At 34.1% G+C, this 12,396-nt stretch overlaps 6 protein-coding genes across 6 annotated transcripts; 3 read left to right on the forward strand and 3 right to left on the reverse strand.

The window, feature by feature from the left end:
• Nucleotides 1–53: 53 nt before the first annotated feature.
• NEPG_01656 (uncharacterized protein) lies at nucleotides 54–3,024 on the reverse strand (the record flags this gene model as incomplete). Its single annotated transcript, XM_013204030.1, has 1 exon — nucleotides 54–3,024. The coding sequence occupies one exon, from the start codon at nucleotides 3,022–3,024 to the stop codon at nucleotides 217–219; it is 2,808 nt and encodes a 935-aa protein (XP_013059484.1). The 3' UTR covers nucleotides 54–216.
• A 634-nt stretch (nucleotides 3,025–3,658) lies between these two features.
• NEPG_01657 (uncharacterized protein) lies at nucleotides 3,659–4,325 on the reverse strand (the record flags this gene model as incomplete). Its single annotated transcript, XM_013204031.1, has 1 exon — nucleotides 3,659–4,325. One exon carries the CDS (start codon nucleotides 4,323–4,325, stop codon nucleotides 3,696–3,698), a length of 630 nt encoding a protein of 209 aa, XP_013059485.1. The 3' UTR covers nucleotides 3,659–3,695.
• Nucleotides 4,326–4,619: 294 nt separating this feature from the next.
• Nucleotides 4,620–6,076, forward strand: NEPG_01658 (cytosol aminopeptidase; the record flags this gene model as incomplete). Its single annotated transcript, XM_013204032.1, has 1 exon — nucleotides 4,620–6,076. The coding sequence occupies one exon, from the start codon at nucleotides 4,620–4,622 to the stop codon at nucleotides 6,015–6,017; it is 1,398 nt and encodes a 465-aa protein (XP_013059486.1). The 3' UTR covers nucleotides 6,018–6,076.
• A 126-nt stretch (nucleotides 6,077–6,202) lies between these two features.
• Nucleotides 6,203–6,771, reverse strand: NEPG_01659 (uncharacterized protein; the record flags this gene model as incomplete). Its single annotated transcript, XM_013204033.1, has 1 exon — nucleotides 6,203–6,771. One exon carries the CDS (start codon nucleotides 6,769–6,771, stop codon nucleotides 6,217–6,219), a length of 555 nt encoding a protein of 184 aa, XP_013059487.1. The 3' UTR covers nucleotides 6,203–6,216.
• A 346-nt stretch (nucleotides 6,772–7,117) lies between these two features.
• On the forward strand, nucleotides 7,118–10,320 carry NEPG_01660 (uncharacterized protein). The gene has a single exon (XM_013204034.1). It carries the CDS (start codon nucleotides 7,137–7,139, stop codon nucleotides 10,149–10,151), a length of 3,015 nt encoding a protein of 1,004 aa, XP_013059488.1. The 5' UTR covers nucleotides 7,118–7,136; the 3' UTR covers nucleotides 10,152–10,320.
• A 490-nt stretch (nucleotides 10,321–10,810) lies between these two features.
• Nucleotides 10,811–12,121, forward strand: NEPG_01661 (uncharacterized protein; the record flags this gene model as incomplete). Its single annotated transcript, XM_013204035.1, has 1 exon — nucleotides 10,811–12,121. One exon carries the CDS (start codon nucleotides 10,811–10,813, stop codon nucleotides 11,990–11,992), a length of 1,182 nt encoding a protein of 393 aa, XP_013059489.1. The 3' UTR covers nucleotides 11,993–12,121.
• Between the last annotated feature and the right edge of the window lie 275 nt (nucleotides 12,122–12,396).

Below are 12,396 nucleotides of genomic sequence, written 5' to 3' on the forward strand. Positions count from 1 at the left end.
GCATTAAATAAAAATAATACTCTCAGTGTATTATAAATGTAAATATTAGATGTGTTTATGTATAGCCGATTTATTTCTATTATCTAATAATGATAATGTTTTAAGCTGTAGCTTATCTAAAATGGCTGGGTATTTGTTATAGTTATATAATACAGACTAAAGACACACTTCTATTTTTATGTCTTGTTTTTATCAAATAGTTTGATATTAACCGCTCTATTTTTTTGGTTTTTGCTCTATTTTCATAATATTTCCATCTTTTACAATGTGAAGTTCTTTATAAAAAGAATTTTTTTCAATAAAAGTGCAGTAAGATTCCAATGCTTTTTTCTCATCATCGTTTTGGGCAGGCGTTTTAGTTGGTGTTAGTTTAATATTAGATAGAGTCATTTCTTTAAGAGTGGGCATTTTGCTATTAAACATAACAACTCTGTACATATCCATTGGAATGGGAGTAAAAAAGGATGAAACTGTGATTTTCTTAATCTTATTGTGCTCTGCATACTTAAATAACCTATCAGAAATCGTTTCCATCATTCCACAATCATTCGATATATCATAATAACTAATAAATATAATTTCATCTATAACTGTTTCCCGTGTGAATGGAAAGTCAATGCATTTAAGACAATCAATTACATCTTTAAACTTTTTTTTGCCTATATCAATAAATACCTCAAGCTTTGTTTTTTTAAAACTAAAGATAAAAGAATCTTGCTTTGCCTTAGCATTTAATGAGCTGGGCGCCAATTGAAGTCTTATATAACCAAAATTATTATTATTTTTGGATTTTAATTTGCATAATCCTAAATCATTGTATAATTTTCCGTCTATATTAATCATAAGATTAGGAGAAATAGACTCGCCAAGTGCTTTGTTTTTTCTTACTATATCGTCTGACTTGTTTAATTCTATTTGTTTCTGTGCAGAAGAGTCTTCTGGCTCAGCTGTTATTCTTAAGTATTCTTCTGGATTCTGCTTAATTTTATCCAAGTCTTCTATTTTAAATTCATTTGTATACGAATAGAAAATATTGTGCATAGTTAAAGTAAAAAGTTTATCCATTTTTCTAAGAAAGGAGAAGTCAGGTGAACCTTCAAAAACTATATTTTGGAGAGTGAATTCGTGTACATTACTAAGCTCTGCTAGGTTTTTAAGTGCAGAAGCGCTCATAAAATCAATGTTGGTTATAGACATTCTTGACATCCTACTCGCTTTAGCTAATCCAGTTAACAATGGATCTATACACTTTCCATCTATTCCATCTATTTCTACAGTCAATATGCATGATGAGCTTAGATCTAACTTAGAATCAAAATCTATAACTGTATTGTTGTAAATATTAAGCGTATATATTCTTGAATTCTTGATTAATTGAGATAATGTACTAGCGAAAATATGGGTTCTAGAAAGTGTAAGTGTTTTTACATGATTAAAAATGTCATATTTGCTGAAAACATGTGCCTTTTCTGAGAAGTTAAATCCATTAAGCGTTAAACAATTCATGGAGCTTCGTGTGTTTTTATAATACCCTAGCAAAGCATGTGTTATGATTAGGAAGTGCTGGAGTTCTTTAGGGTAAGAAATAGCAACATTTGTTATTAAAGAGTTTTTATATAACTCTAGCTGTTTTTTATCTTTTTTTACAATATTGTTTAATACTTTCCATAGTGTGATTCCAAAAAGTTTTTTAGGTTTCAACCACAAAGCATTGAAATACATTTCAACTACAACCACATCTTTGTTCTTAATAATTGCATTAATAATTTCTTTATCCTTAGAATAGTTTACTCTTGGTAGGGCTGGGTTTGACTTAGCAATATCATTTAGCATACCAACCAGTTCTTTTTCTTCTGCAGTGGCACCATCTAGACTAGAATCAATTGTTTCAAATAATTCCTCTTTAGTCTTTAAATTATTTTCTTCTTTCACAGGAATAGTTGCTGTAGAACCAGAGCTCTGGCCTGCAGCAGGTGATGTGATAGAGAAAATCGCCCCTTCTTTATTAGGGTTGATTGCTTCAAGTGATTTCTCTGTGCTCTCTAAATTATTTTCTTCTTCCACAGGAATAGTTAGTGTAAAATCATAATTCGGGTCTGCGGCAGGTGGTGTGATGGTGGAAACTGCTTCTACCTTCTTAATGGATCTAGATTTATCATTAGAATTAATCGTTTTAAATGATGATAAATTAGACTCTAGATGCATTTTCTTTTCTTCTTTTTCTTCTTCTTTCTTTATTTCCTTCTTTTCTTTTTCTTCTTCTTTCTCTTTTTGTTCCTCCTTTTCTTTTTCTTTAGTTATACTAGAAACTGCATCTATTCCTCTAGATAGGGATGTAGTCTGCTGGTCATCCAAGTCTAATGCAGCATGTGAAGCGCCGGACTCTGTACTTAATTGTGGTAATTTATGTGCATAAACAGTAGTGAATTTTGTATATTTTGGCGAAGGATCTATAGAAACTCTTTCGTCATTAATATCATCCTCTAACCGTGGATACAATCTGCTTCTACTAGCTGTAAAATCTGTAGATACAGTTGCGTTTTTAGCTAAATCATCTTTCTCAACATTTACTGAGGACTGGATACTTTGAGTTTGCTCTTCTAGTTTTTTAGAATCCCAATCGTAAATACTACCTTGATTTTCGGTAGTAGAAACGTCACCCAATAAAGATGTACTATCTACAGTGTGCCTATTAAATACTTCTACTTTAGAAGTGGTTGATGTTGTCGGCGGCACTGTATGATTAAGGGGGCTATTGTCCACAGAAGAACGTGGATTGATAGCAAAAGCAGCAGGCGCCACTATTGGTGTAGCTTGGTTTTTGTTCTGTTGTGTGGATGAATGATAAATTCTTTGAGCACTGATAGATGACTTTATTATATCACTTTCTGTGCTATCATATGCCTCGCTGCTAGTTTCACTTTCACTTACACTTATCTCTTTTATTATTTCATATACAACTATTCCAATTGCAATCAAAATGCATAGTAAGAATATAATTAATAATATCTTAATGCGCCTCATTGTAAATTAGTGATTTATCAGACTATTTATACTTTTGTCATTTAAATAACTGGTTATTTTCTATTTAAATTAAACAAATGATATCTTCAATTTATAACTTCTATGATTATAGCACCACAGTAGTTATACGATTATACACCAATAAAATAAATTATGAAAGAACAAATAAATACATTTATTGATGAAAATTTACACAAGGCGGCATAGAAGATTCTATTTCATGATTGTCTTAAAGGTAAGTAGTAATATGAAGTTCAAAGCATGTATATCACATATAATTTTTTAAATGGAAATCAGTTTATTGATATAAAGTTCGAGAGGCCTCGTGCGGATGGCCGTCGAGCGCTACACACTCTCTTCCTATTCTTACTAAGCCGTTCCTCGTGCCCCTAGGGCGGCCGTAACAAGTTAATGTCTTTAGCTGCTAGGGATATTCAAAAAATACATATAAGTATAAAAGATATCAACCATAACAAGTCTAAGCTAGGATTGCACTATAATATACTGAATGTTCTGTTTTAACAACAATGCAGGCTGTTAGAATTATTTAATATTAATAAGAAGCCAGTTCTATTCAAGCAGCTCTAAAAACAGATTATTATTATTATTTTATTATTATTAGAGACTATTATAATCCGAAATTTGTTCTACTACAATTGGGATATTTCGGCTTATATATAATTAGAAAGGGATAGTGCCACCTCTTTGATCTCTCCATGGGCAGTATGATCATCGCTGTGTACTACCACATAGCCATTTTTACCTATCACTATTTCTATTTCCTTTCCGTTCACTGTTTGTTTATGGTACTGTCCTCTATTATCCGTTACTGCTCCTTCCAGCTTAATTAGAACACCAAAGGATATCTTTCTGTACTTTGAACTTCTTGTGTGTAGCTGTATCTTGTTTCCTGTGGACTGCACTTCTGCTATTACTATATCCCCTATCGAGTAATATTCACTCATCATTATTTCATCTAGTTCTCCTTTTCTTCTTTGAACATTTCCTATAAGATTGATTGAATTAAGAAGTAGAACGGTGTCTTGCCTAGAATTAATCTCAACATACCATCTTTTATTTGCTATGCCAGTAACCCAGCCCACCACAACATCACCCACTCCTGGCGTATACCAGTATGTGTCTGCTTCAATGGTTATTAATCTATCAACTTGTTTTACTGTCCCCGCTATGCTGGAAATGAACATTTCTTCATTCTCACCAGACATTTCTTTATATATCCCATGCCCTTCTAGACAGTCATCTGTGTATTCTAGTATTTCACCCGGCCAAACAGTAGACATTAACAATAAGAAAAAAGTGAATAAAAAGAAATTTAAGAGTGCATGTGTGCTTAGTTATAGAAATATTTAAGAGTATATTAAGATGCTATTTAGCAATAGTTTGATTAATAATCATAACAAGCTATATATAGTGTTCAAACATAGCCCAGAGCAATAAACATAATTTGTTTTAATTATACAGCTTAATTTCAAGTTAATTTTACTAAATTTATTATTATTCCGAAATATAACTATAAGAAATGTAATTAATATTGCAATTATAAGCCTTTTAAGTATTTTATTTTTATACAATTAATGGATTTAGATTGGAAGAGAATATGCTTTAGGAGAGAATCTGAAATAAAAGAAGGAGGATCGGGTGAAATAGTCATTTTTAAAGAAATAACAGATATTCCAAGTGAATTGCAGGAAATAGCAACAGGCTTGCCAGAAAACACAGCAAACATGTGGACGGTCTATAAAGAAAGAACATATGTCCTATGCAAGGTTTCAGAAGAGAAAGCAACTAATTTGGCAGAGATAAGAAGTATTGCTGCCAAAGCAACAGGAAGATTAGTTAAGGAAGGCATACAGAACATAGTAATTGAAAAGGAGAGAGAGTCACAAATAACCCCATGGATAGTTGAAGGAATTCTTATTTCATCGTATAAATATGACTTACTGCATAGTAAGAAGAGCACGCCAGTAAATCTTATATACAATGGAGAGACCGCAGAGGTGCTTCAGGCTATAACCGTCTCAGAAGCACAGAACTTTGCAAGATTTTTAGTAGACACGCCAGCAAACAAGCTTACACCAACACTTTTTGTAGAGTACGCCAAGGACTATCTTCCAAAGGAAGTGACTGTTAAGGTGTACGGCAGAGAAGAGCTTAAAAAAATGAACATGAATCTTTTCCTTGGTGTATCAAATGGGTCAGTAGAAGAGCCAAAGCTTCTAGAGCTAAGATACAATAAGGGAGAGAGCGAAGGAAAGGAGTGCATTGCTCTGGTTGGTAAAGGAATTACTTTTGATTCTGGTGGTATTAGCTTAAAACCATCTGCCAAAATGGCAGCAATGAAGGGTGATATGGGAGGCGGCGCTTCAGTTGTTAGTACAATTGGTGCCCTTGCAAGGCTCTCTGCTAATGCAAATGTGGTTGGAATCATTCCACTAACAGAAAACCTTCCATCGGGCAGCGCAACAAAGCCTGGTGATGTACATATAGGCAGTGCAGGAAAGAGTGTGGAAGTAGACAACACAGATGCCGAGGGGCGGCTGGTTTTAGCAGATGCACTTGACCATGCATTGAAATTCAGCCCTGCAAAAATCATTGATATTGCTACTTTAACAGGTGCTATCACAGTTTCTCTAGGGCCAGTAATGGCTGGTCTATTTAGTAACTCAGATGACCTAGCCAATTCTCTGTTTAATACGTCTCATGAAGTTGAGGACAAACTATGGAGGCTTCCTGTAACAGATGAGTATAAATCGCTCATCTCATCAGAGGTAGCAGACTTAAAAAATGTTGGAGGACCAGCGGGTGGATCAATCACTGCAGCACTGTTCCTAAAAGAGTTTGTTAAAGATACTCCCTGGGCCCATCTGGACATAGCAGGCGTGGCCTTCAATACACTTACACCAGATTTGCATGGAAAAGGTGCAACAGGGCGTCCAGTTAAATTACTGACTAACTGGGTTCTTAAGCAGTAAGTATAAAATTAATGGATGGGTCTATATTAGAAATAAGCAAAATTTAAATAAATATAACCACCACCAAATACAATATAGCAATGTAAATATAAATAGAGCCGATTTTTACTTTATTCACTGGCACAGGACCAAATAAATAGGCCATACAGCCTGCGCGCGCAGGCAGACTTATAAAAAATTAGTGCTGTGATAAAAACATCTACGGTCTTTTGCTTGTATGGATCTTCTCATGCTGCATTAAATTGTCAGAACGTGAGAATGTTTTGTTACACCCGTATATGGAGCACTTAAAAGGCTTTTCCCCGGTGTGTATTCGGTAATGTCTTTTTAAATGCTCAAATCTTTTAAAGGCCTTTTGGCAGTTAGAGTATGTGCATACAAATGGCCTGTTCTCTTCCCCTTCTTTCTTGATTATATTCTTCTGCTTATACTTAGACTTAGATAATGGATCTATTGCATCTTCTGATTCAGCAAGGAATGATCTTTGTGTATATGCATCTACCCCAGTGTTTGGGAGATTATACATCATTTCATCTAAATTGTAAGCACTGCACATATCAATTATATCATTTGCATACGTCTCTGTATACTCGTGTTTTGTTTGTTCATTAAAGAATGCACGAGTAAAAAGGCTTTCTTGGTCATTTATGCTTTTTAAAATTATCTCTTCTATCTGGAGGTGTTTTTGGTCTTCTGAAACATTATGTTTTAGATTTGTTTTATCGCTGAACGCACTACTGTCGAATGGCGGCATATTTTCTATTTAGAAGTGGCATAAGGAGTATTTTATCCAGGAAATGGCCAATTGAATGCTTTACTTATAAACCAAATGAATTTTATGCATGCGCCAATGAATGCGCATAAATCAATAAAATGGAACTGTATCGGGTTGAATCGGGTTTATTGTCTTTTATAAATATTCTTATTGCTGTATAATAAGAATATTGTGCATGATAGTATATAATAACCCGTTGCGCTATTTTATAGAGGAACGTAATAAAGTGTATACATGACAGGATTAGTTAAATTGCAGAGTAAAGACTGCTCCAAGGTAATAATTCGGGTTTATGAAAATAACAATATAAGCTAGTCTATAAAAATGCAGAAATATTTTTGCGCATGGGAAATACTTTCTTGCATTCACTGAGTCTAACCAACTTTCAGAAATATGCAAATACCACATTTGTCTTTTCTCCAAATGGAAATTTGATAACCGGACTGAATGGTTCTGGAAAAAGCACGATTGCATCGGCAATTGCGCTTACACTAGGAGGAACAAGTAAAACACTGGGAAAGTCTTTGGGTGTGAATGAGCTTATAAAGTATGGAGAAGTAAAAGCAGTCTGTGAGCTAGTTATAAGAACAGGCCATAGAAGTGAAGTGTCAAAAATAGTAAAAATCAACGGAAAGGAAAGGATGATTGATATAAGCATATCTCGAACAATCACAGCAGCTGGCTCCACATATAAGATAAACAATCTGCCTGCTACACTAAACCAGGTAAAAGAAATAACAGAATGTTTAAACATACAAATAAATAACTTAGGACAGTTTCTGCCACAGGATAAAGTCACCGAGTTTTCCACCCTTACAGAAGAAGAGCAACTAGAGACAACGTTAATGGCATGCAACCCAGAATTGTTAGAGAAGAAACGAGAGTTAGAAGAGATTGTGGACAATGTAGTTGGGTATAGGCAGAAACTGCAGAAGGAGCTAATGCAGCAGACAGAACTAAAAAAGAAAATGGATGTGTTGGAAGAGGAGCAAGCAAAATTAAAAGAATTTTTAGACAGAAAAGAGCACATCAGTCTATTGCAGGGAAAAATAAAATGGGTAGAGTACCAGACTATAAAAAATCAAAGAGATCAGTTAAAGACCAAACTTAAAAAGGAAGAAGCGGTTTATCAAGAGCACCAAAGTAGGATTGAATGCCTAGAAAAAGAATGTGCGAAGGAAACAGAGCAAATAGATAAGATTAAAAGAGACATAGAGAGCGGTATAAATATATCTGGGTTTGTTCAGTGTGTAGAGGAAATACAAAGGTCTGAAGCCCGGGAGAAATTTAAAAAAGAAGAATTAGAGGTGCTCAGGAATAGGGAAGCCCGTCTTGCTCGGGAAAAACTTGAAATGCCCCAACCAAGCGGAGTAAAACAGATGCAGCCACCAAAGAAAAAGCTAACTGAACATTTGCAGGCAGAGTATTCTTCGTTAGAAGAAGAGTGCAAAAATAGCAAGATTGAAGACAGCACATGGCAAGTAGAGTCGGCGTTAAAAGCATCTGAAATAAGAAACATCGAAGTAGAGCTTAGAAGAGAAAGTGAAGTAGAGGGAAGATTAATGGAAGCCTTGAAATCACTGCACAGAGATACATACACTGTTGTAGAAATGTTGAAAAGGAGCGACAAGAAGTGGGAAGTAGACCTTCCGGCAATTCTAACCATGAAAATAACTAGAGAAGAGTATACTGAAGAGATTTCCAGCCAGCTGAATGTTCATGCGCTTACATGCTTTGTCTGCCACACTAAGGAATCCTTCCATGAATTTATTCAAGAATTTAAAGAACGAAACAATCTTGCTATAAATGTTGTGCAAAAGCAGCAAAGTGATATAGTTTCATCGCAGGCATCAGCAGGAAGTGAATTTGTGCAGTTTGACGATAAGTACAAGATGACATATTTATCGGACTGTATAGATGCACCTTCCGCGGTAAAAGAGTTTCTGAACATTTTCTCAAAGCTTTCCCGCATTCCTGTAACAAAACTCTCATTAGCAGATGAGTATGAGTTTTTTAACAGATATAAGAAAATTAGTCGGATCATATCTAACAAAAAGGTGGTTGAGATAAGAAGGTCGCATTATACTAAAGATGAAACACTCACTATATATCCAATACAAAAGGGTATAGACATACTAACCAAGCCATACGATAGCTTGGAGAAAAAAGAAGCACTAAACAGGTTAATTGCAGAGCGGGAAAAAAGAACAGAGCATCGGCAGAATGTTCTGAAAAAGCGAGAACTAATTGAAAAACGATTAAAAGAATTAAAGCAGATTAAAGAAACCGACGTGAATGAGCAGGAAAAGTACGAAAGAATGCAAAGAGCACTGCAAGCATACAAAGAGCGCACAGAGGAAATAACAAAAGAGCGTGAGGAAATCAAAAACAAAATAAAATGCACAGAAGATGACATAAAAATCATAAAAAAAGAAGAAGTTCTTAAATGGAAGAATCTGCAACTGGCTGCTCTATTTAAAACAGTTGAAGAATTATCAGAGAAATCTAAGGCAATGAAATCGCAATATGAAAATCTGCAAAGAATACAAGCAGAAGTGCTTGGGGAAAAACAGATTTTAAAGGAACACCACACTGTGATTTTAAAGCTTAATCAGGAGATTTCAGAATTAAAACATCAGGCAATCATGAAGCAGGCAGAAGCCGATTCTACATACCATGTGTCCAAGGAAAATGATCAGTCAAAAAAAGAAAAGCTCAAAGCACTTCCCTCCTGTATAAAAACACTCACAACAATGCTTGCTCAGGAAAAAGCTAAGGTAGAGCTTAGCATAGTGGATTATTCTGCAATAGAAGAGTATGAGGCGTGCAAGTCGCAATTTCTACAAATGGAAAAGTTTCTTAGAAAAGAAGAGGCCGATAAGGAAAAGTACGAAATAACAAAACATGAAAAAGAATCTAATCTAAAGGAAGAATTGGATCAGATAATTTCGTGTATAGATAAGAATGCATCGGCTCTTTTCTCTTCTGCTGGAATAGGATCTGAAATAAGTATTGAATACAACGAGCTACCCCGCAGGTGGAAACTTGTTCTAAAAGTAAGATTTAGAGCAGAAGGAAAGTTAGAAATCCTCTCAGCAGGAAGACATAGCGGCGGGGAGAAGGCAGTTTCTATTATTCTGTATCTTTTATCCATTCAAAGATTGTCAAATGCCCCCTTTCTACTAGTAGATGAAATAAACCAAGGAATGGATGCTGGCCACGAAAGAACAATACACAGCATGCTAGTTGGAAACAGATCCATAAGTGAGAAACAATCTATTGTAATCACGCCAAAACTAATTTCTGAGCTAGATTACGCGCCAACCACAAAAGTACATGTAGTTATTGAAACCCAATAGACTAAAAAATCACCATAAGACATTAATTAATAAAGGGTTTCCCCTGTACTTCTCAAAACAAAATGCCGTCCTTGCGCAGGGGCATGCTGATCATCTCAGTTATGTATTGAAGAGGGGGCGCTAATAGTCCCGGGGATATAAAAATAAAATAAATATTATACATAAGAACAACTAATTAAATCTGGCAGAAGTTCATGCCAATTTTTATAATAGGCGGGCAATGCAAACATATATCATAGCATGCTTGTATTAAATTAAAATTACGATTTTACATCTTATATCTCTTTGTTACGATTTTATTTTTCTAGTAATCGAAAAAGTGCTTATTCAAATAGTCTATAGTACTCTGTAATATTTATATTTTAGCAATTATAAATTTGTATTCTGCTGTAGCAATATAGATTACTTATGTACTATATCTATATCATCCAGCATACTCTTTTATTCAAATGGGCATTCTAGTGTATTAGTGGTGAACTGCCATATATTAGCAGAAAGAGCCTAAAAACAAATATTAAAATTGTAGAATATAGACATTTCTATATTTAGGCATATATAATGTAAATATTTCTTTTTGATAGTGGGTTTGCATGTAATAGATAGAGTCTAATAGAACATTTTGGTCTATATAAATAATGTTTGTTGTTTTAAACAACTAGATGCGCATAGGTCTGGAAGATATTATGAAGGGATGTAAAATATTACATCAATTAACACAAACATACAATCAATGCATAGAAAAACAAGAATTTTCAATTGTAATAGGGAATACCAGCTGTGACCAGGATTCGTTTATTGGATCTTATGTTTTGGCACTAATGGAAGATAAACTACCGATTATAAATATATCGCGGGAATTGTTTCAGCATAAGCACGATCTGTGTTATATAGTTAAGGAAATAGGTTTAGACTTAAATGACTTGGTGTTTCTAGAAAAAAGAGAAAATGATCTTTTTTTTATCCGAGGAAATGATCAAGTTGCTTTAGAGTCTCTAAAAATAACTGCAACACTTGTGGATTTTAGCAATCCAGAAGAAGAGCTACTTAAAATCAAGCATTTTTATGTTGATAAAATTATAGACCATAGAAAGCTTATAGAAGAGTCTCAAATACACTTTCATGCTAATGAATTATGGATTAACTTAAATGTTCACTCTTGCTGCACACTGATATTTCACTATATACAGATGCATTATAGGCGAAAAATAGAATCGGCACCTGCTCGGTACATGTTCATATTTCTACTAGCCATTTCTATTATCACAGACTCTTCTTTTTCAGACCGCCCGCTATATGATTTAGATGCATTTGCATTAGATGCCATAATAGCATTAACTAATGTAAGTAAAGAAGCCATTATGGATATACACCAAAAAATAAAATTACGCGAAAAGTCTAATCATAAAAAACCAACTAAAGTGATTGTTGCGCTTCGCCATAAAAGGTACATGTATCCAGATATGTCAGGAAGATTTTTTAGTATAAGTTCTGTCAAATACCACTATGATGATTGGATTAAATCAAATGGAAAGAAAGAGTTCTTGGGTGGAATAAAAGAATTTAAAGAGTCAAACAACTATGAATTTTGCGTTATTAACTCAGAATCTCGCGATAAACGAGAAGTGTTCATATACGCAGCACCAAGCAATGATTTTATAAGAAAAGTTCTGTATGATGGCAATAAGATCATAAAAAGGCAGATAAATAATGACCCTGAGCTGACTGTATATGAAATAGACAAGGAATATAAAGGAAAAATAATTTTTCCAAAGATTTTAAATTATCTTAAAGAGTCAACTACAGAAATAGACGACATCATTGAAATACGATTTTTAGATTAAACTGAATTTTTGGTATAAATCACACTGTATATTGCTATTTACCAGCTTAGGTAATCTACACAAAGAACACATTAATGTAATCACAAGAATAATTAAAGGCCCTCGATGCGTATAAATAATTATAGCCAGATGTTTTACTATAATTCTCTATTTTTACTCATTGGTTAGCCAATATTGATTAGTGCTCTTCTATGTGCTGCTATTGCTTTTATTTTCTTTAATAAAAATACTGCTGTTGTTATAGCTGTTTTTTCCTTAAAGACTTAGACATACGAAAACTTGTTCTTTATTAAATTCACGTCGTCCTTATATAGACAACTTCCAATCACAAAAGCTGTCACTTTTATATTTTGGCACTCCCAACACCATCATTTTGTTTATTGTTCTGGATCTCACTATCCAAA

The sequence above is a fragment of the Nematocida parisii genome, assembly GCF_000250985.1.
Source record: "Nematocida parisii ERTm1 unplaced genomic scaffold supercont1.4, whole genome shotgun sequence".
Lineage (NCBI taxonomy): Eukaryota > Fungi > Microsporidia > Nematocida > Nematocida parisii.